The sequence below is a fragment of the Apodemus sylvaticus genome, chromosome 6 (assembly GCF_947179515.1).
Source record: "Apodemus sylvaticus chromosome 6, mApoSyl1.1, whole genome shotgun sequence".
Lineage (NCBI taxonomy): Eukaryota > Metazoa > Chordata > Mammalia > Rodentia > Muridae > Apodemus > Apodemus sylvaticus.
In genome coordinates, this window is record NC_067477.1 from 120,343,086 (window position 1) to 120,368,308 (window position 25,223).

The 25,223-nt window shown below is 37.7% G+C and overlaps 1 protein-coding gene across 14 annotated transcripts in view; it reads left to right on the top strand.

The window, feature by feature from the left end:
* The window catches only part of Birc6 (baculoviral IAP repeat containing 6), a 178,184-nt gene that overhangs the window by 101,058 nt on the left and 51,903 nt on the right, over positions 1-25,223 (top strand). For all 14 annotated transcript variants that reach the window (XR_007978414.1, XM_052186357.1, XM_052186360.1 and 11 more), the window contains 18 exons: positions 1,058-1,212; positions 1,704-1,830; positions 4,708-4,818; positions 5,782-5,915; positions 8,471-8,598; positions 10,383-10,945; positions 12,070-12,245; positions 12,746-12,842; positions 13,304-13,498; positions 14,110-14,310; positions 16,223-16,502; positions 16,927-17,183; positions 17,401-17,509; positions 17,803-18,024; positions 19,463-20,243; positions 21,736-21,879; positions 22,498-22,627; positions 24,403-24,534. Coding sequence is in view for 13 of the 14 variants with exons in the window: in XM_052186357.1 (XP_052042317.1) it covers positions 1,058-1,212; positions 1,704-1,830; positions 4,708-4,818; positions 5,782-5,915; positions 8,471-8,598; positions 10,383-10,945; positions 12,070-12,245; positions 12,746-12,842; positions 13,304-13,498; positions 14,110-14,310; positions 16,223-16,502; positions 16,927-17,183; positions 17,401-17,509; positions 17,803-18,024; positions 19,463-20,243; positions 21,736-21,879; positions 22,498-22,627; positions 24,403-24,534 (3,942 nt within the window). In the remaining variant the exon portion in view is untranslated. The remainder of the gene's footprint in view (positions 1-1,057; positions 1,213-1,703; positions 1,831-4,707; positions 4,819-5,781; positions 5,916-8,470; positions 8,599-10,382; positions 10,946-12,069; positions 12,246-12,745; positions 12,843-13,303; positions 13,499-14,109; positions 14,311-16,222; positions 16,503-16,926; positions 17,184-17,400; positions 17,510-17,802; positions 18,025-19,462; positions 20,244-21,735; positions 21,880-22,497; positions 22,628-24,402; positions 24,535-25,223) is intronic.

A 25,223-nucleotide genomic window follows, 5' to 3' on the forward strand; every position in this document is an offset into this window, starting at 1 on the left:
TCTGCCAGAGTTCAGCCTTGCTGATGTTGATGTATACTGATAGATTTATTTTTGTCGGGGGACTGCATTTCAAGAACTACCCTGCTTATCAAAAACAACATTTAGGAGTGATGCTGAGGAGGAGAGTTAGTTAACAGTGACATTTTCTCCTTAGGCATACATACCATTTGACTGTCTCCTAGGCTGAAGGAAGGAAGACATATAGATAGTTGGAAGTGTTGTGGATGATCATGGTCTGAGAACTCACAACATATTATCTTCCTTTTGTATATAGAAAGTTTACAATATGCATTTTTTTCTTGCTCACAGAAGATGAAGGAATAAAAGGAGACAACAACTGCTATTAGTACATTAAAAAATATTGTACAATATCTCTCATCTAATATAGGAACCTGGTTTATTGGGTACAGTCCCCTCATGATATGAGTATGCCCTCAAGATCCCATATTATTATATGATATTGCTTATTTAAAATTTATTGGGAGTCTTTTAAAATTAATACCTATTTCAGTTGCTCTTCGAACCTTGATCACTATCTTTCAACTAGATGTGTCCCTTTTTAGTTTAATAATATTCTGAATATAACATAAATTTCTCCATAGTTCCCCATAAATACATTTTTATTTTGTTAATTTTTGTGTAATCTGAACAACAAACATTGAAAAGCTATGCAGTCAATTCTAAAATGCAGTCAAGGTTAAGAACTAATGAACTGCGGGGTTGTGTGTCTGGTTCAGTGGTAGAACAGTGTTCTAGAGTGCCACACCCCAAATTTAACAGCACAGTAAAACACAAATGCATGCCCTTTATATTTTACCGTATTCTAGAACTGCTTTCTTAATAATTAGTAAAGGTTTTCCTTTCACTGAGTTTAGAAAAGTGGTACAGATTAGTGTTGTGAATTTGCGATTTGTGTTTGTGTATGTGTGTGTGTTCAGTTTCTAGTAATTCATGAAAGGTATTTAATTTTAATAGAACTTTTTAACCTATTCTTGTCTGTTAATTCACATGTGTTCTGAAACTTGGTCATAAAGTGGTACTTTTGTTTGATTTTCAGTTTCACAATCTCCAACTGGAACAGATGATTCACTTCTTGGGAGTTTGCAACCAGCAAGCCAGAATAGCCAGCTTATCATACAGTTGTCATCTGTCCCAATGTTAAATGTTTGTTTCAATAAACTTTTTTCCATGCTTCAAGTTCATCATGTTCAGGTAGGACTTTAATGATTATTATTGGATGGATCTGAATGAAAAGGTGGTACATGAGGGTTTCTTTGTTATATTTAGTTGAGAAAAATCTTAGGGATATTTACTCAGTCCCCCTCCTTAGTTAGTGATCAGCCATTTATTATTTTTGTGAATTTGTGTTGATACTTTTTCTGCTTTATATTGTATATGACCCTGTGGTTTAAAAGAATTGACTTCCCGTATTCTATTGAGGAAAACATGGGATATGAAGGGAATTATATATTAACTCGGTTAAATTAAATTTTTTAAGAATTTTAAGATATGCTTGCTTGCGAACCTAATTAAAATAGCTAGGAAATAATGGGAAACAAGTTATTCACTCATAAGGATATAAGCATAACGATTTTTGTTAGAATAGTACCTCGTAGTAGAAGCACATTTTCCTTGTCTTAGTTTTCTTTCCTTTATTTTGTTTATTGACTTATTCATTCTTTGTGTTTATTTATTTTTTAAAGTTGGAATCACTTCTTCAGTTGTGGCTCACATTGAGCCTTAATTCTAGTTCATCGGGGAACAAAGAAAATGGAGCAGATATTTTTTTATATAATGCTAATCGGATACCTGTCATCTCATTAAATCAAGGTAAGGTTTCTTTGCTGGAAAGCCATTACTGTAATCCAAATAGCAAATTTTTAAATGGACATAATTAGATTAAAATGTAAATCATCTTTATTGTTAGTATTGTGTTATTTTGATGAATGAAGTGCTTTGTGCCTGGCTGTGATGGCATTTGTCTTTAATCTCAGCATTGGAGAGACAGAGGCAAGTGGAGTGAATTGAGGCCAGCCTAGTCTGATTGTGAGCGATAGGCCACTATAACTCACTATAGTTGGGACTATTGTAGTGATTCCCTACCTCACGTTTCTTTAAAAATAATGAGGTGTTTGTTTTTGTTATTTGAATGCTCAGTATCAAGACCTGGCTAATACCAGTCAGGTGGTTTGGCATGGGTTTTAGGCCAGCATGGGTCTACATAGTGCATAGTGAGAGCAAAACAAACAAAAGCTCCTCCTCCCCCATGCCTCTTTCTCTATTTCTGTTCCTTCTCTTTGCTCTCCCATTCTCCGACCCTCCTTCCATCCATAGGCCGTGTATATGTGTGTATGTGTGTGTTTGTGTGCGTGATAAAGTGTCCTATGCTATCACTGCTTTCCTTATTACCTTGAGTGAATTTCTTACTTCACTTGGGTCTAGGTTGACAGCCAGCAAGCCTCAGCAATTCTGCTGTGTCTGCTACAATACCAGGGTTATAGGTGTTGTTACTTTTTTTGTGGGTTCTGGGTATTTGAACTCCAATCCTTAGATTTGTACAGCAAATACTTTTGACATGCTGTACTATCTCTCTGGCCTGTGTGCATCAATATATTTTTTTCCACACTGAAGGTTTAGTTGTTCTGTTCTTTGGGACTCTCTTCTGTGTTTCTGTTTCTGTTGTGGAGTTATTTTTTTCCTTTTTAGTAAGGGTTTTCCCTCGTAGCACAGCAATCTCATGTTTGGGTTAATTTCACCAGAGGTCTGTAAGTACAGGAATGAGTCTTGGCTATTTGTTTACTTGGGTACGTTCAATATCCTGACACTACACACCTTAATTCCTTTGTTCAGCATTACTTTTGTTTTGTTTTGATTTTTTTTAAATGCATTTAACTAAAATTTATTTCTCTTTCCGGGGCACTCACCCTGTGTCCCTTGGGTTCAACATACTACCAACTCCACGGTTATAAGGTCAGGTGAGCCGCATTGCTTCTTCAGAGCTGTGTCTTGTGTTCGCTTGGTGATGTGTGGATAGGCATTTGCCCACCGTGGCCTGTACAGTATTCTGAGTGCTCTGAAACAAGAAAATTTGAAACTTTTGCATGATTTTGTGAGAGAATAGCCAGCCATTTTTATAATTGAACCCAGAATGCTTCAAAAAGCTGACTTTTGGGGATTGGAGAGAGAGATAGCTCAGCAGTTTAGGATAGTTGTTGTTCTGGCTGAGGACCCAGGTTTGATTCTTAGCCACCTTTGTGGTGGCTTTTAATTATGTATAATTCATCCAGTTCTAGGGGATCTACCACAGCTCTTTAAACATCCAGGTACACATATGAAGTACAGCTTATGTGCAGGCAAACACTCATACACATAAAATAAACAAATGGTAAACACATAAAAGCTGAGCTGCTGGGTTTTCCTTTTCTTCCCTGCTTCCCTGTTCTTTCTCTCCTTGTCTTCCTTCTCTCCTCCCTTTCTCTTGTGCTTGAGACGCTTTGTCAAGCTTACTTTTCTTCTTTGTCCTTGACAAGCTTTTATATTTTGTATTTTTTTATTTTATTTTATTTTATTTTACTTTTTTGTAGCTTAAAATTAGAAGTGCATGCCTTTCTGGTGGTTTTTCTTTAGTAAGACTATTTTGTAGATACTTGGGCTTATCAATTTTTAATTAGAGATGTCAAGATGAACATTTGTTGACCTTGGAAATTTTTCCATTTGGGTTAATAAAATGGTCTTTTGCTTTTGGATTTTAAAAAGTCCATATTGTTGTTTGTTGTTGATGTTGTTTTAAGCTTTTGGCGTTTCAGCTCTTCCAAACTTCTGTTGTTTCCTTCCTAAAAGCTGTCAACATCATCTCTACAACATGTTTTAAAGGAAGGGTTGGGCCCTGGGTCTGCAGTCTGCTGTATTTGATAGGCACTGTGCACTCTGAGTAACTGCTTAGACTTCTCCAGCTATTATCACGTCTTTCTGTCTGTGCTTTCCAAGTTACTTCATTAGTTTGAGTTTGCTCTTTTCCTCTGAAGACAGTTGTTTTTGATTGGTCTACAGTATCCCAGATTTTTTAGGGTGCCTTTTTATAAGATTTTGAAGAACATTGGCAAATCACATTGGATAAAACGTACATCAGATTTTTTCTTTTAAGATTTATTTATTATTATATGTAAGTATACTGTAGCTGTCTTCAGACACCCCAGAAGAGGGCATTAGATCTCATTATGTATGGTTGCCAGGATTTGAACTCAGGATCTTCAGAAGAACAGTCAGTGCTCTTAACCACTGAGCCATCTCTCCAGTCCCAATCAGATTTGTAATAAGATTTCATTGTGTGTCACATGCTGAGCTTTAAACTTGCCTTATTATTGAGTTCCTACAATATGTTTGTGCTCCTGAGTGTCTGTCTATGGGTGTATTGGGACCCACAGAGGTCAGTAGAGGCATCAGCTTTCCTGGAACTGGAGTTCATGCAATTGTGATCTTGTGGGAATCTTATGCAGAGCAGTGAGCACTCTCACCCACTGAGCCGTCTCTCCGGCTGCCTTGTTACTAGCTCTTAGAGTTTTATATAGTGGGGAATAATTTGGGGGGGATTTTGAAGATACTAGTTAATGAGTTAATTGTGAAGAAGTAATTTATATTTTGTTTTTACTCATTAGTAAATATTTAGTTATCCCAATTAAATACATTTTTCCTTTCTTTTCTATGTAGCATCAATAACTAGCTTTCTCACAGTGCTGGCTTGGTATCCAAATACTTTGCTCCGGACGTGGTGCCTTGTGCTTCATAGCTTAACACTCATGACAAATATGCAGCTTAATTGTAAGTTCAGAATTTATTCATATTGATCTGTCATATACTTTAAATATTTCTGATGTTACATTGTTAATGTATGTCATTCTAGAAAATGAAATATTAATCTAATAAGGATTTATTGCTTTTTATTTCATTCTTTTTTAGTCTCTATTTTATCAATATATGAACGATTTCATTTTCATTTAAACATAACTTATTTTAATAGAATACTTTTTACACTAATATTTAAAGTATTGTTTTACTTTCTGATTTGTATTGTATTTCCCATATGACTGTATGATGCTGAAGATTAAGTTAGTGCAAAGAATATGTTACTTATCCACAGTTCATAGACTGTAACCTGTGGATGACAAAAAGGAATAGGTCTTCCCTCAATTTATCTTACAGAACTGAGTTAAAAATTCTTTTTCTGTTTCTGGAAATAGAACATTGTTCCTCTACCACAGGCCAATTGAGATTTAGGTCTTTACCACTTGTCTGTGTACCAAATAAACCTGGGCTTCTTGCATGTGAAACAAATACTCTATTGTATTCACAATGCTTTTTTTTACTTTTGCTCTGCATGGCTTTGAACTCTGTATCTCTAGAAGTTCTTTTAAGATTTATTTATATGGGTATACTGTAACTGTCTTCAGACACTCCAGAGAGTGCATCAGACCTCTTTAGAAATAGATGCTTGTGAGCCACCATGTGGTTGCTGGGATTTGAACTCAGTCAGTGCTCTTAATGGCTAAGCCATCTCTCCAATCCCGCTCTAGCAGTTCTTAAACAACTTGTTTTTACTCTTGCTCCAGCATCCTCAGTATCAGGGATTACTTGTCTGCATCACCATTCCAAGTGATTGAATCTGTTTTAAGAAGGAATTTGGCATTATTCTTTGCAATGAATACTTACATATAAATACTACATTTCATTATGTCCAGAAGTTATTAATTTCTTTTCTCCCCCCCCCCTTTTTTTTTTAAATAGCTGGTTCCAGCAGTTCTATTGGAACTCAGGAGACAACGGCTCATTTGTTGGTTTCAGATCCAAACCTTATTCATGTGTTAGTGAAATTTCTTTCTGGTACCAGTCCACATGGGACAAATCAGCACAGTCCACAGGTAATAAAGTATTTATCTCCTGATGTGTGTGTTCAGACCTCTTGGTAAAGTATAATTCTTTTAAAGTAGCCTTCGTGACAGACAGATAGTAAGATTTTCTCTACACAGATTTTTGTTTAGTTGTTTGTTTTGAGACCGGGTCTTACTATATAGCTTTCTGACTCTGCCTCCTGAGTGCTGGGATTAAAGGTGTGAACCACTCTGCCCAGCTATTACTACATTTTGAATAATTTAATAAGCATTAAAATTTGCAGGGTATTAAACTTTTCCTGTAATTTCTCATTTAATGAGTGCTGTTATTAAGAATGATAATTAATTTTAGTCATTTTATTATATTAATAATTTTCCCTAACCAAATAAACAAAAACCCAAAAGTATTGCTGTGGAATGAGCTTTGTGTGTCTCATTTTAGAGTTCCTTCATTATCAGTTTTATTTATTGTAAGGTGCTGCTGCTGTTTAAGTAGTCCTACTTATTGTTTCTTGATGAAGTGATTTTAGTGGTCAAATCATTTTAGCATGAAGACAGTGAAAGATATTTTTAAAAATTAATCTTCCTATATATCTTGGTTTTATATCAGAAATATGACTAAGAGTACTATGATTATTTTTTTTTTAATTCAAAAGAACACTATGTAGGAATTCTGCAAAGGTGTCCTTAACATGAAATGTGGTCTGCTCCCTGAGTGTTGGTTACCATCACTCACTTTTTTTCCATTAATTTATTAATTTATTCACTTTATATTCTGATCGTAGCCACCTCTCTCCTTTTGACTCCCACCTGTTAAGTAGCCCTTCCACCTTTCCCTCTCCCTCTGTCCTCCCTACCAACACACTGCCACATCTATTCACTGCAGGACCTGGCACACCCTCTCCCACTGAGTTCACTTGAGGCAGCCCAGATGGGGAAACAGGACCTGCAGGCAGGCTGCACACTCAGGGACATGCCGTGCTCCAGTTGCTGAGGGACCTGCATGTAGACCAAGCCACACATCTGCCTCATATGGCAGGGAGGCGGGACTAGGTTCAGCTCTTCTGTTAGAGGTTCAGTCTCTGGGAGTCCCCAAGGGTCCAGGTTAATGATGGACTTTGGTCTCTCTTCTGTGTAGTTTGTATCCCTTCTGGGTCTCTCAGTCCTTCCCCTAACTCTTCCACAAGATTCCCTGAGCTCTGGACAAGATCTTTGCATCTATCTGTTTCAGTCAACTGCTGGGTGGAGCTTCTGAGAGGATGGCTATGCTAGGCTTCTATGTGAAAGCATAACAGAGTATCACTAATAGCATCAGGGATTGGCTCTTAACATGGGCTGTGTCTCAAGTTGGACCAGTCATTGTTTGAACATTCACTCAGTCTCTGTTCCATCTTTGTCCCTGCAATTCTTATATTCAGGACAGATTTGGGGTTGGACATTTTGTGTGTGTGTGTGTTGGTATTCTGGTCCCTCCACCTGGAGCCCTCCCTGACTACAGGAGGTGACACTTCCGGCTCCATATCTCCTACTACTAGGGAGTCTCAGCTAGAGTCACCCCATAAATGCCCTGGGCATCCCCCATCCCTGGTCTCTGGAATGTCCTAGAGATGCAAACTGCCCCCAGGCACTGATTTCATTCGCTTTTATGGCCTTCTCACCAAGCTCTCTCCACATCTGATCTCTATCACTTATTTTGTTGATGAGAAAGATGTTTGGGAAAGCAGGTTTTAGAACTTAGTGTAGCAGGGCAATGGTGACGCATGCCTTTAATCCCAGCACTTGGGAGACAGAGGCAGGAGGATTTCTGAGTTGCCAACCTTTCCTACAGAGTGAGTTCTAGAATAGCCAGGGCTATACAGAGAAACCCTGTCTTGAAAAACTGGCAGGGGGCTGGGGGGGGGTGTGTTGGTATAGATGTATTTTAGTTTTAGGGTATATTGCTTTTTGTCATTGTTGTTAGGTTCTTGGCTTTACTAGGCTTTGAAAACATGACCATTGGTGATTCAGTTAACCTGAATCCAATTCTGCATTCTCTTTTTTATTAACACTTTATGCACAGAAATGCTTTATCTGCATGTATGTCTATGCATCGGAGGTGTGCATGGTGCCCATGAAGGTCAGAAGAGGCCTCTGTTCCCTTGGGACTAGACTTACATAGACAGATACCAACCACCATGCAGATTTTAGAAATTGAATGTAGATCCTGTGGAAGAGCAGCTTAATCACTGAGCTATATCTCTGGCCCCAAATTATTTTCTTTAGGGAATCAGGTTTTTATAAGGTTGTTCATAAAATTCAGTGCAAAATGTTCTTGTAGTTTGGGAAGTGTTACAAAGACATTTGATCATCAAAGTAAAGATTTTTTTCTAGTTATAGAATCACAAAGAAATAGGATTAATAATAGAATCTTCATTTTTAATTTATAGTAAATGTGTGAAGACCTAAAATGTGGATTTGCTTTCTGCTGTCGCTGTTAAGATTTTGTTTTTCCTATGAAACATTCTGACGTGACACTCTAACTCCTGACATTGAGAATGTCATTGGTCTCACTCAGTAGTTTTCAGTGGATGTGCATTTCTCCTCAGGTTGGCCCAACAGCTACGCAAGCTATGCAAGAATTTCTCACCCGACTACAAGTGCATCTGTCTTCAACATGTCCTCAGATATTCAGTGAACTTTTGCTCAAGTTAATTCACATACTGTCCACAGAGAGGTAAATTATAGCATGCACCCTGTACATGTCCTGGTGTAAAAGTGAGTGTGGGATCCAAGAAATACACCCTCCCTCAACATTACTAGAGGTTTAGTAGGCCAGAGGACAGTCAGGTTGACAGCTTGTGGAAGAAGGGTTCACTGCGTAGTTTTGGTCATTTTCATTTCATTTCTTTTAGTCAGTCTCTCTCTCTCTCTCTCTCTCTCTCTCTCTCTCTCTCTCTCTCTCTCTCTGTCTCTCTGTCTCTCTGTCTCTCTTTCTCTCTCTTTTCTTTCTGTTTTTCAAGACTGGGTTTCTCTATGTAGCCTCGCTGTCCTAGAACTCACTCTCTAGATCAGGCTGGCCTCAAACTCTGAAATCCGCCTGCCTCTGCCTCCCAAGTGCAGGGTGGGATTAAAGGTGTGCGCCACTACAGCCCGGCAGTTTCATTTCATTTCATTGTAGATGTTTTCAAGTCTTCCTTGTTTTGTTACTGTAAGGATATGGTACCTCAGAGTTCCACTGATGTTTTGATAATCTTGTAACTTAGTTATAGTTTTTAGCAGAAAGTTATTTGAAATTACTTCAGCAAGGAGGTGGTGGTGCACACCTTTAATCCCAATTCCGGCAGAGGCAGAGGCAGGGGGATCTCTGTGAGTTGAAGGCTGGCCTGATCTATAGAATGAGTTCTAGGACAGCCGTGGTTACCCATAGAAACCCTGTCTCAAAAAACAAGTAAACAACAAAAAAAGTTACTTAATTTCTTATGAAATATATGGAGAAGTAGGACAAATTTTTAAAACATATGTAACAGTACAATCTTATAGAAATCATAATAAATGAAAGTATGCAGCATGTTAAAAAAATAAATTAAGGAATTTTAAGATTAAAAATACTTTCTTTTATATTTATTTTTTTTTAAGATTTAATTATTATGTACACAGTGTTCTGACTGCATCTATGCATGTATGTCCAAAGAGGGCACCAGATCTCATTATAGATGGTTGTGAGTCACTATGTGGTTGCTGAGAATTGAACTCAGTACCTCGAAGAGCAATGGCTCTCAACCTCTAAGCCATCTCTCCAGCCGTAAAAACAACTTTTAATGTATTATAAGCAGTATTGTCAATTTTGTCTGGTCAAAAAAACCCTACCTGAAGCAGGGCGGTGGTGGTGCATGCCTTTAATCCCAGCACTTGGGAGGCAGAGGCAGGTGGATTTCTGAGTTCGAGGCCAGCCTGGTCTACAGAGTGAGTTTCAAGACAGCTAGGGCTATACAGAGAAACCCTGTCTTGAAAAAAAACAAACAAAAACCCTACCTGGTTAACCAGTGTCCCCATAATACATAAATGCCCATAAGAGAAATCAGCCTGTCACATCAAAATCTTTTAGTCTGTTACTTTCAGCTAATTTAGTATACCTGTATTTTTCTCTTCTTTTCAATTTAGAAGGGAAGCTGTTTTGAGTTAGCTATAATGGAGACGAACAGAAAACTTTGTGGAAGGTTGAACAACTGCTAAATGAAGAGACATGGTAGTTAGTTAAAATTACCTAAATTTATTTATTTGTTTGTTTGTTTGTTTGTTTGTTTGTTTTGTTTTGTTTTTGGATTTGTTTTTTTTTCTCGAGACAGGGTTTCTCTGTATAGCCCTGGCTGTTCTGGAAATCACTCTGTAGACCAGGCTGGCCTCGAACTCAGAAATCCGCTTGCCTCAGACTCCCAAAGTGCTGGGATTACAGGCGTGCCCCACCAACGCCCGTCTTAAATTTAATTTTTAATCCTCTGTTTTTTGCTGTCTCTACAGGGGGGCCTTCCAGACAGGACAAGGACCTCTTGATGCCCAAGTGAAGCTGTTAGAGTTTGCTCTGGAGCAGAACTTTGAAGTTGTCTCAGTTAGTACTATTTCTGCTGTGATAGAGTCCGTCACCTTCTTGGTGCACCACTACATTACTTGCTCAGACAAGGTCATGTCTAGAAGTGGATCAGACAGCTCTGTCGGTGCGCGAGCTTGCTTTGGGGGACTCTTTGCTAACCTCATCCGTCCAGGTGATGCAAAAGCTGTTTGTGGTGAAATGACAAGAGATCAACTCATGTTTGATTTGTTAAAACTTGTTAACATTTTAGTACAGCTGCCTCTTTCAAGCAATAGGGAATATAGTGCAAGAGTGTCTGTGACCACCAATACAACAGATAGTGTTTCAGATGAAGAAAAAGTCTCAGGAGGCAAGGACGTCAATGGAAGCAGTCCCAGCATGCCAGGATCTCCAGCATACGTTGCTGACTTGGTCTTAGCCAACCAGCAAATCATGAGCCAAATTTTGTCTGCTCTTGGCCTGTGTAACAGCAGTGCCATGGCAATGATAATCGGTATGTATTTGGAATATTAATCTAATCTTTTCTAATATTATAGGTATAATACATATTATACCTATTTTTTATAAGTTGTGTATGTGTGTGTTTGTATGTGTTTACAACTTATGCTATTAGTAAATACTTTCATAGAGTGGCTTTACAGGAATTATGCTATCAAAAGATTGTATCTGTCACTTTCAAAAATTCTGACAAAATCTTAACAAAGTAATTTAATTAAGAAATTAATATTAACTAATCATTAATTATAGCACAATGCCTTTAATTCCAGCATTTAGGAGGAAGTGGAAGAGTATTCTCTGTCAATTTAAACTCTGCATGATATACTTAGTTTAATTTTAATTAGGGAGACCTTGTCTCAAAAAAAGAAAAGAAAAAGTGGGATTAAGCCATTCGTTTTAAGTACCTATAATGACCTCAGTGAATCAGACAACAGCTAGATGTACCCCATTCCTTCATGCTAAGACACATGTGTTGTTATACTTTTACATGTCATTGTTTAACTTTTCTACCGTTGGAAATTAAAAGTTTTAAAAGACTTTAACAAAATGTAACGACATTTATGTCTGATACATTTTCTGTCCACTGATACCCCCCCGTAGTTTTATTTCATGTTTATATGACTTACATGTACCACTTGCATGCTGTGCTCTCAGGGGACTAGAAGGCTTCAGATCCCCTGGGACTACAATTATAGATAGTTGTGAGCTACTTACCCCGTAGGTGCTGTTAATCAAAACTGGGTCCACCAGAAGAGGATACAGTGCTTTTAACGCAAATCTTTTATTTTCTTCTTGTTTCAGTGCTACATTTAGAGTGATGTTCTCTTAGTCAGGACCCTTTTTAGATTAGCCTGCAATGGGAGATCTCATGTAAGATAATACACCCAGTACTTTATTGGATACCTCTACAGATACTTTAATATTTATAGGTGTGTGTGTGTGTGTGTGTATGTGTGTGTGTGTGTGTGTGTCTGTGCCTGTCTGTTTCTGTTTGTGAGAAAGTTAAGAGGTATATGTACCCATCCTTTAATGATTTTGAAAAACTGGGTTTTTAAGCTTATTATTTTATTGGATTTTATATATGTACTTTACAAAATCTATAATCTTCTATTGAACTAGGTGCAAGTGGCTTACATCTCACCAAACATGAAAACTTTCATGGTGGGTTAGATGCCATATCAGTTGGAGATGGATTATTTACCATATTGACAACACTCAGTAAGAAAGCCTCTTCAGTCCACATGATGCTGCAGCCAATCTTGACCTACATGGCCTGTGGATACATGGGAAGACAAGTACGTTCAACCCAACAGCTGCTGCAGGGGTTAACAGTTGGATAGTAATGCAAGTAGAGAATTACATGTCAGACAAGTTAAGAGTATCCATGAACGTGATGGAATAGAAAGCAGCAGTGCATGAGCAAAGGAAATCCTGTTTCACTTTTCATAGAAATTGACGAATAAAATTTCATGGTATGGTATTTTCAAAAAAATGACCACAGAGATAGAAAAAGTAAACACTTATATTCTGGGAAGTCCTACTACTGCTTTTCCCTGAGAGAGCATTGTTAACTAGCAAGATGTTTCCTGAGATCTTACATAGAACTACTAAAGAGGGACAACTCTTCAAAATTCATCTTGATTTCTATTAGTTAAATTGTGTTAGGGTAAATTTTCATTGTGATATAATCTAAGTAATTCATTGGTAATTTATATAATGTATTTTGATCATATTAAGAAATGTAGATGTCCAGATTCACAGGGACTTATAAAATCATGTTGTGTTTACCTTTTAGGGTTCTCTTGCTACTTGCCAGTTATCTGAACCATTGTTGTGGTTTATTTTGAGAGTTTTGGATACTAGTGATGCATTGAAAGCTTTCCATGATATGGGTAAGAAAAAAAAAATCTCATATGCTATCATGTCAGCATGGTTCTTTTAGCTATCATGTCAGTATGGTCCTTTTAGTTATCATGTTAGCACGGTCCTTTTAGCTATCATGTCAGCATGGTCCTTTAGTTATCATGTTAGCACGGTCCTTTTAGTTATCATGTTAGCACGGTCCTTTTAGTTATCATGTTAGCACGGTCCTTTTAGCTATCATGTCAGCATGGTCCTTTAGGTATCATGTTAGCACTGTCCTTTTAGCTATCATGTTAGCACTGTCCTTTTAGTTATCATGTTAGCACTGTCCTTTTAGCTATCATGTCAGCACGGTCCTTTTAACTATCATGTTAGCACGATCCTTTTAGCTATCATGTTAGCATGGTCATTTTTGTACTCTGAATCTTCACTTTTAGTGCCCAGTCTTCTTCCTAGGTTTGTTTTTATTTAGTATCCTTTGTGAATTTAGGTGGAGTTCAGCTTATCTGCAACAATATGGTTACCAGTACAAGGGCTATTGTGAACACTGCAAGAAGTATGGTATCAACTATTATGAAATTTCTTGATTCTGGTCCAAATAAAGCTGTTGACAGCACTCTGAAAACAAGGATCCTGGCCTCTGAGCCTGACAATGCAGAGGGAATCCATAACTTTGCACCCCTTGGTAAGATAGTGATCCTGCCTCTTACTACTGTGACTCAACTTAGTGTTTTGATGGGGTGAAGCAAAATTAGTTGTGGATATAAGAAGATATTAGATTAGTATCATTCTAAATATGAAAAGTTCCTTTTATAGGCTGTTGGTATGAAAACATTCTACTAACTACAGCTTTTTTAGGTCAGTTCTGTCTTCAAATGTTAATCACCTTGAAAGGACATAAACATTGATTGTGTTTTACCTTTTTAATTTAGGTGTTTATTCCTTCATACTGCATTTCTTTCATGCTTTTCTTATATTCCTGTTTCATGAATATCTGAGAAATAAAGATCATTATTTTTATGGTTAAAGAAAGTATAATCCTCAAGGGTTTTCTTAATATAAAAAGTACCCTAGACATGTGGTCACTAATTGCCATTTGTTATCTGAATAATAGTTGACTGGCTGTTTTGGGAATATTTAGATCATCATGCTTGGTGACTGACCATGTAGCAATTCCAACAGGTGTTTATTTTCTGCACATTTTTCTAGTTTATTATACTGTCATTTGAATATTTCTCAGGGCTTTGCTGCATCCTTCTCACACATTTGTATGCTGTTTACAATGTTTTCTTGTAGGTACAATCACTTCTAGTAGTCCTACTGCCCAACCAGCCGAGGTGCTCTTGCAAGCCACACCGCCCCATCGAAGAGCTCGTTCTGCTGCCTGGTCCTACATTTTCCTGCCAGAGGAAGCTTGGTGTGACCTTACTATCCACCTTCCTTCAGCAGTGCTGCTGAAGGAGATACATATTCAACCTCACCTTGCATCTCTTGCAAGTGAGTACTGTGAGGTATCGTGAGACTAACAGAGATAGGTGAAGATAGGACGTGCTCTCCAGCAGGCCCTCCCGTGTTCACCTTGGGTGTTAGATCATGTATACATGTGTATAATTAGTGTAGGCTGTCTCTCTCTGTTTCTGTCTCTGTCTCTGTCTCTGTGTCTTTGGAAAATCAGTTCCCGATTAAGTAGAGACAGATGTTTTTTTGGTAGCATATTCAGTACAGTGTTGATAATATTTTTCCACTTTGAAGTCACTTAGATTCTTTCAGCATATTCACAGTTTATATTGAGATGCTTACATTCTTTTTTGTTTACTGTTTCTCATTGTTATCCAATGTTATTCAGTTGGATGAAAATCTCAGGGAGATTTCATAGATTCTTAGTATGTTTGGAAAAATATTTTTATTTGAAAGTTATAATCTAGTTATATTATTCAAATTATTACCTAATCTTATCCAATTAATGTAAGGTGAAAGTCAGGCATGATGTCATGTGCCTGTAATTTCATGTATGGGAACATGAGGGAGGACATTTCTGAGCTTGAGGTCATCCTGTAATACCACATGAAATAAAACAAAAGAATAACATATACTAAAGCCTTACTTTAGCAGGCCATAAACTATTTTAAAAGATGATGTGCTGCTTGTCAGGGTAGCATGGCCTATAATCCTGTCTGCTTAGGCTTTAGCAGGAGGACTTGTAGATGAGGATCTGCATGCGCGTCATGGAGTGGGCAACTAGGGGAGCCTAGTTTCCAGACAGTGACATGACCTAGTGACACAGATCACTGATAGGTCCTTTCCTAGTCAGCTTTGCATCAAGCTGTGTTGCAGTTCAGGTGGTGTGGTCTGAAATGAGAAAGCTTTTGTTTAACAGGAGAACAGTTTGCATGAATGTGGCTAGATTTTGTTTGTGAGAATTAGGAACTGAAGTAGTGTGGGTAGAGAAAGCTGGTATTTATGCATGCGTAACTAACAGGTAACTTTCTGGTGGATTAGAGCAGGGACTCAATATATGTTCCAGTGATCAAATAAATTTATTATTAAATGGTGGTAGACATTTCCCTTGTTTGATTTCTTACAGTGTAGTGCTCATGTAAAATACAGCTATTAGTTTCTTGAAATGTCTTTAAAGTTACAGTTTATAAAATTTTTAAAATCTCTCTAACCCTTAGTATAAGCCTGGCATGTAATTGATAGTTAGTAAAATTATACTTAGTATAAAAATAAACCAGTTTTTAAGATTTTTCTCTGATATGTTTGCTCTATAGGCACCTGTGCTGTGCTGGGAACAGCATGTCCCTGTTAGGAGTGCCAGTTCTTACCTCACTTGCACTCCTTAAGTAACAAAAGTTGTTTTACTTTTAAAATTTGAGACCGTTTGGCTAAGGATTAAATGCAAACAAAATTGAAGATAAAAACTAGTTTTTAAATTAGCTGTGGCTTTAACACAGTGTTGCAAATTACAGTATGAAGTATTGAACCAATTGGTAATTACTGTTCTGTTCTTGTCAATTTATTTTAAACAACCAGTTTTAAAACGATGTTATGTTCATGACTGCTTTGGTGGAACAGAGATAGGAAGTCGTTGCCTGCTAAGTTGGTTTATTTTACCTTTTGCAAGTATGTAATATATACACTGATACAGATATAAGTTCTATAGTTACTCTTTTCTTAGGTGAATATTTCAATATTTATGAGTATTTTAATTATAGAAGGCCATATTTTTAAAAGATATCCAAAATGATGATGACTGCTGGTGACAGGTGCTTTTTCTTGTATCTAGTGCTTTCAGTAAGTTAATAGTGTATGCATCTAAAAGCTGCCAGATTAGTGTGCTTCGTATTAGGGTGCTAGAGTGTAGCATCTAGTTCACTTTTTTTTACTGTTCAGTTTTCTCTTCCTGCAGCCTGTCCATCGTCAGTATCTGTTGAAGTAAGTGCAGATGGTGTTAATATGCTCCCTTTGTCTACTCCTGTTGTCACAAGTGGTCTCACCTACATAAAAATTCAGCTTGTCAAAGCTGAGGTAGCTTCCGCTGTCTGCCTCAGACTACACCGTCCTCGGGATGCCAGCACACTTGGCCTCTCACAGATTAAATTATTAGGCCTTACTGCTTTTGGTACCACCTCATCAGCCACAGTTAATAATCCCTTTCTTCCATCTGAAGATCAAGTTTCCAAAACAAGGTAGGTATTTTTTTTATTTCTTATTCTTAAAAAATGCTTTCTGTGGTTGTTTTCAAATTACTCATCCTAGCCTGAGGTGATGGTACACACCTTTAATCCCAGCACTTGGGAGGTGAAGGCAGGTGGATTTCTATGAGTTCCAGGCAAGCCTAATCTACATAGTGAATTCCTGTACAGCCACAGCTTCATAAGGAGACCTTTCCTCTCCTCCCTCCCATATCCCCACTTCACCCCTCCCAAAAAACATCTAAGTTGTTCTGTAGGTGCTTATATAGTACCTATTTCTATCAGGTCTAATACAATAATTTTGTTGAGGTATAACAATGAAGTAGTAAAGTTGAGATTTATGTAATAAGTTTATGGAAAACATCTGCAATAATTTAAGCTACTTATATTACCACACATGTACTTTTCTATATTTCAGTATTGGATGGTTACGGTTATTACATCATTGCCTTACACATATAAGTGATCTAGAAGGGATGATGGCCAGTGCAGCTGCCCCTACTGCCAATCTGCTGCAGACTTGTGCTGCCTTACTGATGTCACCATACTGTGGGATGCATTCCCCCAACATTGAGGTTGTGCTTGTAAAGATTGGATTGCAGTCCACTAGAATTGGCCTGAAGCTTATTGACATTCTCCTGAGAAATTGTGCAGCATCAGGCAGTGATCCTACAGGTGACTATTGACTTTACTCTTATAGTTTTTACACACCTACACAGTACACATACTTGAACTATATGATGTTTATAATTCTTTCTGAAGTGAATTTCTCTTAAAGCTTTGCTATTTTTAAACTATTCATAATTTACAGGTGGCATTCAGTGAATAAAAGCATATCTTTCCATTTTAAACTGGCTAATTTAACAATGTTTTTCTTTTTTCCTTGGCTAAGATTTAAATAGCCCTTTACTTTTTGGAAGACTGAATGGACTGTCCTCTGATTCTACAATAGATATTCTTTACCAGCTTGGCACAACTCAGGATTCTGGAACTAAAGACAGGTATAATGTTGGTACTGTTTTTTATTTAATCATAAACATGGTTTTGTGAGTTGGAATTAATACTTTCCCTTCAGAAAGTCTCACAAATGTTTAAACAAGTATATATATATCAAAATCTCTATTCATAAACTTTACATAATAAACAATCATATGTTGAGACATATTTGAATGCTTTTGAGCTAAAAAATTGTATTTTTTGTCAATATTGCATTTGTAGGAATACTTTACACATAAAGATATTATTTATATCAAATGTCAGTTTTGGCATTACTGGTCTTTCTTTAATTTTTAAGAATTCAGGCCTTGCTAAAGTGGGTCAGTGACTCTGCAAAAATGGCTGCTTTGAAGAGAAGTGGCAGAATGAACTATATGTGCCCGAGCTCATCAGCTGTCGAGTATGGTCTTCTCATGCCGTCCCCCTCTCATTTGCACTGTGTAGCAGCGATTCTTTGGCATAGTTATGAACTGCTTGTCGAGTATGATTTGCCAGCACTGCTAGACCGAGAGCTCTTTGAGTGAGTATGAGTGAAATCCTACCCTTTTGCTTTGTGTGCTAGGTAACTGTATTTGTTAGGTATAGTGTTGTGTCTGTTTTCTGTAGTTTACTGCTTTAGAGGTGCTGAGAACTAAGAAAATGGAGCCTAAAAATGAGCTAGACTAAAGTCTCAACAGTAGCCCACTATATTCAGAGCATCAGACAGCTTATGATCTGAGGATCATGAAGGGACACCTGAGTAAGAATACAGTCACAAGGATAAACACATGTAGCAGAAACCTGTTTTTCCATAGAGGCACATGAATAAGAACAGCTGAAGTAAACTCATGCTATCCACTACACCTGAGTAGGAAGAAAACACTGCAAGAACAATTCTGGTTTTTGAAGAAACTAAGGATAGAAGGTTCTTGTTTTCTTAGAGTTTCCCTACAAGTACTCAGAATTCTCACACAGCTTCATTCATGGAATGTGTTCCAACAAATATTGATAATTTTTTTTTGATAGTAAGGGTAATTTGAAAATAATAATCCAAAAAGTAGTACTTTTGAAATGACATTTCACACTTACTATTTTTTCTCCATGTTAGGGATTGACATGTTCTTCTCCTGGAGCTGCACTCCCAACCTTTCTTGTTTTTAGATTGATTAGTGATATTGATAGTTTTTCTTTAAATGAGAAATGTTAGTGTGGGTGTTATAGAGTTCATCCTGCTGATCTCAGGCGCATGGTCAGCTTTACTTGTCTTCAGTGAACAACTGTGGAGGAAAGCCTCAGTAGGAAGTGTGAGCGTGGCAGGGATGCCTGCCTGTCTCTATTGCTAGCACTTGGAGCTAGAGGGAGTTGGCGAACCTAGTGAATTCCAGGACAGTGATGGATACGACACTGAGACCCACCCTATTCAAAAAGAGTGGGAGTGGGAGGAGAGTATACAGATGTGGATGTGTGCAGCCAAACAGCAGACGGAGTTCGGGGACCTCAATGGGGAAGTTAGGGCAAGGACTGAAGGAGCTGAAGGGGTTTGCAACCCCATAGGAAGAACAACAGTATCAACCAACCAGACCTCCCCCGCCCCGAGCTCCTAGAGACTAAACCACCAACCAAAGAGTACACATGGAGGGACCCATGGCTCCATCCACATATTTAGCAGAGGATGGCATTATTTGGCATCACTGGGATAGGAGCCCCTAGTCCTGTGAAGGCTTGATGCCCTAGGGTTCAAGAATGCTAGTGCCAAAGTAGGTGGGTGGGTTCTTGGGCACCCTCATAGAGGCAGCAGGATGGGAAGGGAATAGGGGCTTTGTGGAGGGGAAACTGGAAAGTCACCATTTAAAAAGAAATGTCAAGTAAACTCTTTAATTTTTTTTTGTCATTATGATTATTCTCCAGTAGGAGTATTTCAAGCAATGAATGTTTTCCTAAAATCAAAACAAAACACGTGCTATCTTTTCTTTTTCTAGGTTACTTTTTAATTGGTCCATGTCACTTCCCTGCAATGTGGTTTTGAAGAAAGCTGTTGATAGTCTACTTTGCTCCATGTGCCATATACATCCAAATTATTTTTCCTTGCTTATGGGCTGGATGGGAATTATCCCTCCTCCAGTGCAGTGTCATCATAGACTATCCATGACGGATGATAGCAAGAAACAAGATCTTAGTTCATCATTGACAGATGACTCCAAAAATGCACAAGCGCCTCTCTCTCTAACTGAATCCCATTTGGCAACTCTGGCTTCCTCTTCTCAGTCCCCAGAAGCTATTAAACAGTTGCTGGACTCGGGGTTGCCTTCCCTTCTTGTGAGGAGTCTTGCTAGTTTTTGTTTTAGTCACATTTCCTATTCAGAAAGCATTGCTCAGTCAATAGATAATTCCCAGGACAAACTCAGGCGGCATCATGTTCAACAGCACTGTAATAAGATGCCCATCACAGCAGACCTAGTTGCTCCCATTCTTAGGTTTTTGACTGAAGTTGGCAATAGTCATATCATGAAAGATTGGCTTGGTGGTTCTGAAGTCAACCCACTGTGGACAGCACTTCTGTTTTTATTGTGTCACTCTGGGTCCACCGCTGGAGGACATAATTTAGGGACACAACAGAGCAGCACAAGCTCAGCTGCTCATCCTTCAGCTGCTACAACAGTCCTGACTACCCAGCAACGGACAGCCATTGAGAACGCAACTGTTGCCTTCTTCCTGCAGTGTATTTCATGTCACCCTAATAACCAAAAGTTGATGGCACAGGTAAGACAGCAAAGCCCATCTTAGACTTTCTATAGTGTCTGGTTGATAGGAGGAAGCACTGCATTGAGGAGTTAGTTAAACCACATGACAATAAAGCTTGGGATCAAGTACAAATGAGTGTCAGGACCTAAGCCACAATTGGAGTTTCAGTGTCTTTCTGTCTCCTTGAAATATATGCTCTCATAATACATTACTTTTTAGGATGAGTGACTGGAAAATTCATGAGCATTCTAGCTACAATCTGACACTATTCCAAAACTCCCCTAATTAAAGAACAAGACTAAAAGAATGTATTTTTGCTGCTGGAACTGTATCAACTATTATCACCAGACTGCTGTAACTGTTGGTTTGCATCTAATCACATAGACATTAAGAATAGTTTTCAAGGAGAGAGGCTCTGAACATTATAGACAGTTTATTGTAGCAAGTCTGCATGGCAAAAATTCTGCAAGCTAAAATTGTCTAGAGTAAGGATATTTGCAGGTGCTTTGGTTTGGTTTGTTGCTAACTTTTGTAGCTTTGTAGCTTTCATGAGTTTTGGACTAAGTTTTAGTATATAAGTAAGGGCTAGTAACACAGAACACCATAGGATACAGCCTCTCTTAAATAGACTATAATGAACAGGAAAAAAGGTTCTTTTTCTCCCTGTTTATGGGAAGTGCTTATTTCTGTCATTCTATTAATACAGGAGAAAAATTTTACTTTTTATAAATATAGTTTGTTGACTGGAAAAACAAGGTACATTAATGCTCATAGGAGTCGTTATTAGACAAATATCTCCTGGTGTAATACAACTAGTTAAAAGCATAAAAAAAGTTCTAAGCTTGAACCAGCATAATTATAATTCTTAAAAGCTTGAATAGTGCTTTGTAGACTGAGTTGCTATAGTCCTTTGACTTCTGATCTCATTCTCATATGTATCTTATTAAGAGTTTGTTTTTAATGCAAAACCAATTCGCCATACTCCATACCCACCTCTCAGTTTACTTTGTGTAACCCAGGCTGACTTCAAACTAACAGAGACCTGCCTCTTAGTGCTGAGATTAAGGCATGGGCCACTACACCTGGCAAAGTGCTATTCAAAAAGTAAATGTTATTATAACTGGTTTGGTACCCACTAAAATAAGTTCTGGCTAGGCCTGCTTCTCACATGAAAGATCAATAGTAGGCATTCTCCACCGATGTTGAAATGTTTCTTAGTTTGGTTTTGTGTGAGTCGAAGTCTCACTCGTAGGCTCCTTGAACCTGCTATGTAGACCAGGCTGTCCTTAAGTTTAAGAGACCTACCTTCCTCCTTCTGAGTGCTGGAATTAAAGTTGTGTGATGTCACTTTTAGCTGTTTCTTACACTTTTAATTGTTTATCTGCTTCTGTATTCCCATATTTTAAGATTAGAGTTCTTATTTGCAGACTGGATATATTTATTCGTTTATCCATATTATTATTTTTTAATAATATCTCCACTTAACTTTTGAAATTTCTTACCTTCCCAGGTTCTCTGTGAACTATTTCAGACAGCTCCTCAGAGGGGTAACCTTCCAACATCTGGGAACATTTCAGGGTTTGTACGAAGACTGTTTCTACAGTTGATGCTGGAGGATGAGAAGGTGACAATGTTTCTTCAGTCACCTTGCCCAGTGAGTAATAATCTTTGTGATCACCTTCTTGCCCTTATAACTTTTAGAATTTACATACTTTTTAGGGAAAACTTGTAGTAAGTTTTTTTTTTTCAATTTTATTTTTACCTGATATGTATGTGTGTCTTGCTCAAATGTCTGTTTGTGTCCCCTATGTGTGCCTGGTGCCCAAAGAGATGAGAGGGGGGCTTTGAAGCATTGGAAGTGGAGTTGTGGGTATTGTGAGCTACTATGTAGGTACTAGGAACAAACCCAGGTCCTCTGTCAGAACAAGCGCTGCTCGCTACAGAGCCCAGCTCCATCTTCTCTTTAGTAAGGTAGCAGTTTATATTGACAATACGTGTCATTTAGAATAACTTGTCATATCCCCATTATTAGAACAACAACTACTATGTTTTTGAATAGTAAGTTTTGTTTTGTGGACACACAGAGAGTACTTGATACCATTGGTACTATCAATCTAAAAAGCTGATCAACAATTCCTAGGCAAAGCATGCCAGAAATTTATAAAACATACAAATTATCCTTCATTGAACTTTTTATTGTTTTGTGTCTTTCAAATTGATTCCTGATACTATGTATCCTAAAACATTCACTTCCAAATTTATTTTTTCTTAGCTGTATAAAGGGAGAATAAACGCAACCAGCCACGTCATCCAGCACCCAATGTTCGGAGCGGGCCATAAGTTTCGCACTCTGCATTTGCCAGTCTCTACAACACTGTCAGATGTTCTGGATAGAGTCTCAGGTAAGGAAGACAGAGCTTTTAAGTTTTCTTTAACCCAGTTTCATGCATTTGAACTTAAAGAAAAGGATTTATTTTTAGTTTGTATGTATGATTGTTTTGCCTGCATATGTATGTCCATGTATGGCATGCCTGCAGCACCCACTGAGTTGGAAAAAGTGTGTGTCAGAGCCTCTAGAACAAGCTAGAAGCAGTTCTAAGACACCATGTGCTTCCTGAGGACTGAACCTGGGTCTTCTGTAGGAGCAGCAAGTTCTCATAGCAAGTTCTTCAGTCCCTTATATCTTCATTTTTATTTTTTCTACCCACTCAGAAACCATTTCCTAACCAGGAAATTCTAAATGTCTTCCTAGCTTGAGGACAGAAACATACTAATTAAGTTAGCAATAATAACAGTTACCTTCAGGTAATAATAATCTTAGTTATGTCCTGTGATGGCAGAGCAGGAACTAGAAATGGAGACAGTTGACTGGACACCTTTGGAGGATTTTCCCTACACAGAACCATGTGGTCCTGCTATTGTGCATTAGTGTATCTGTGGCAGGTTTCAAGTTAAGTGTTTTCTGTATCTAGAGGTAAAATTAACAAAAAATGAGAATAAAAGTAGTAGGGACAGCTAGTTACCTCACGGGTCATCATTGTTGGTGAAGAAAGCAGAGTGAACCAACCCACCTTCCCTAGGTACTTGTAAGCAGTAAAGCTGTGCATGAGAAAAAAGCTGCTTTTTTGTTGTTCTGTTTGTCGAGATTGGGTTTCTCTGTGTAACAGAGCCATGGCTCTTCTGGATCTCACGTTGTTGACCAGGTTGGCTGTGAATTCAGAGATCTTCCTGCCTGTGCCACCTGAGTGCCGGGATTAAAGGCATGTGCCACCATGCCCAGCTAGAAAAGCTGCTTTTATGTCATTGTGATCATCAGCTTTAGATAGATTTTATTGCCTCTTAGAAGTTCTAGTTATTAAGTGAATAAAATGATTAATTTTTTTGCAGGAACTGTGATTTTCTCTAGAGATGGGCTTATGAGAAGAACATAGTCTGCCCCTGAAAACAATTATGTATACATTAGATTTTAAAGTATGTAATAACATTAAAAAATAGTATATATCTATATTCTTAAGAGGAAGACCAATGTTTTCCCAGGAATCAGTGAAGGAAAAGGTGGGACCTGTCTTTGTATCACGTGAAATCCAGAGCTCACAGTTAAAGACGGATAGAACAGAGTGGAAAGGTCCTTGCTTCGGCAGCAGGGATCCTTAGAACCAGAGTAATAGATATGTGGATTAGCAGTCACAAGAACAGTCAGTATGTGAAGTGTTCCATGTTTAAAGAAAAAGAAGAAAGTGGGGACTTGACAGTGTAGTTAGTAAGTCACACTATGTGGGTGAAACTGCTCACAAGTATAAACTAAAAGGATTTTCCTTTAAGCCAGTTATGGTGGTTTCTATCTGCAGAACAAGTGTCTGGAGTCTGAGCAGGAGGATTCTAGGAACCTGGGAATTGGCGTCAGAGTGAGGCTGTGTGTCATAGCAAGAAAAAGATGGATTTTTAGTTTACATTCCTCATAGCTGACACAATTGTTAAATAAAATTGTAGTTCTTCCCTGCAGCTATAACAGTACAATTTTAATGCTATGATAACTTAATGTTAAAACAAGTTTGTTTTTGTTTTTTATTTTTTGATTTGGATATGGCAGCTTATCTATTAAAACAAAACTAATGCTGTTGCTTTCCTTCTGGATGATGTAGAAAAACACTGTATTTTAGACAGTATTATCTTGCAGATACACCAAGTATCACAGCTAAACTTATTAGTGAACAAAAAGATGATAAAGAAAAGAAGAACCATGAAGAGAAAGAAAAAGTTAAGGCGGAAAATGGATTTCAGGATAACTACAGCGTTGTTGTTGCTTCTGGTATGCATTGTGCTTTCTGTCTTCTTTATTTTGACATCTCTGATTGTCAATAGAATAATTACTTCACCTGTTTATTGCCCTAAGGTTACTTACTTTACTCCACCAGAACCTAAACATGTAGAAATAGCATACATACTGTACTTTATTTTGATACAGTGGCCATATTACAACATTAATTACACATGAAAAAATCCACTGATGTAAGTACTTTTGTGTAACATCTTTCTTTAATTACATGCTATAACTAAAATAAAAAGAATTCCTGGTTTTCATTTATACTGTTTATATTACATAAAACATCTAAATTTCTTGTATTGGATTTGGAAAAAGAAAAATATTATCAAGGGTGACTGTTAGTTTTGTAGGATTATGTTTTTCACAGAATTGAGACACTTTTAGTTCAAATGTAAAAAGTTTACATGTAAAAAGTATATGGTAAACAAGGTGAGGAAGAATGTAAACTTAAGGTTATTCCTTGATGAGCATATTGGTATATTTTCTCTCCTTATCATAAATCAACATGAGGTCTCTTACACCTATTTCCCAACCTGCTATTTTTGCTTGAATAGCCATATGTATCTAATAATTGATGGCAGCTTACAGCATTCTCATTTTCTTAGCAATTATAGATAGCCAAAGTTATTTATGGCATGCCTAAAAGATCAGGGAGAGTTGGAAGTGTAGATAGT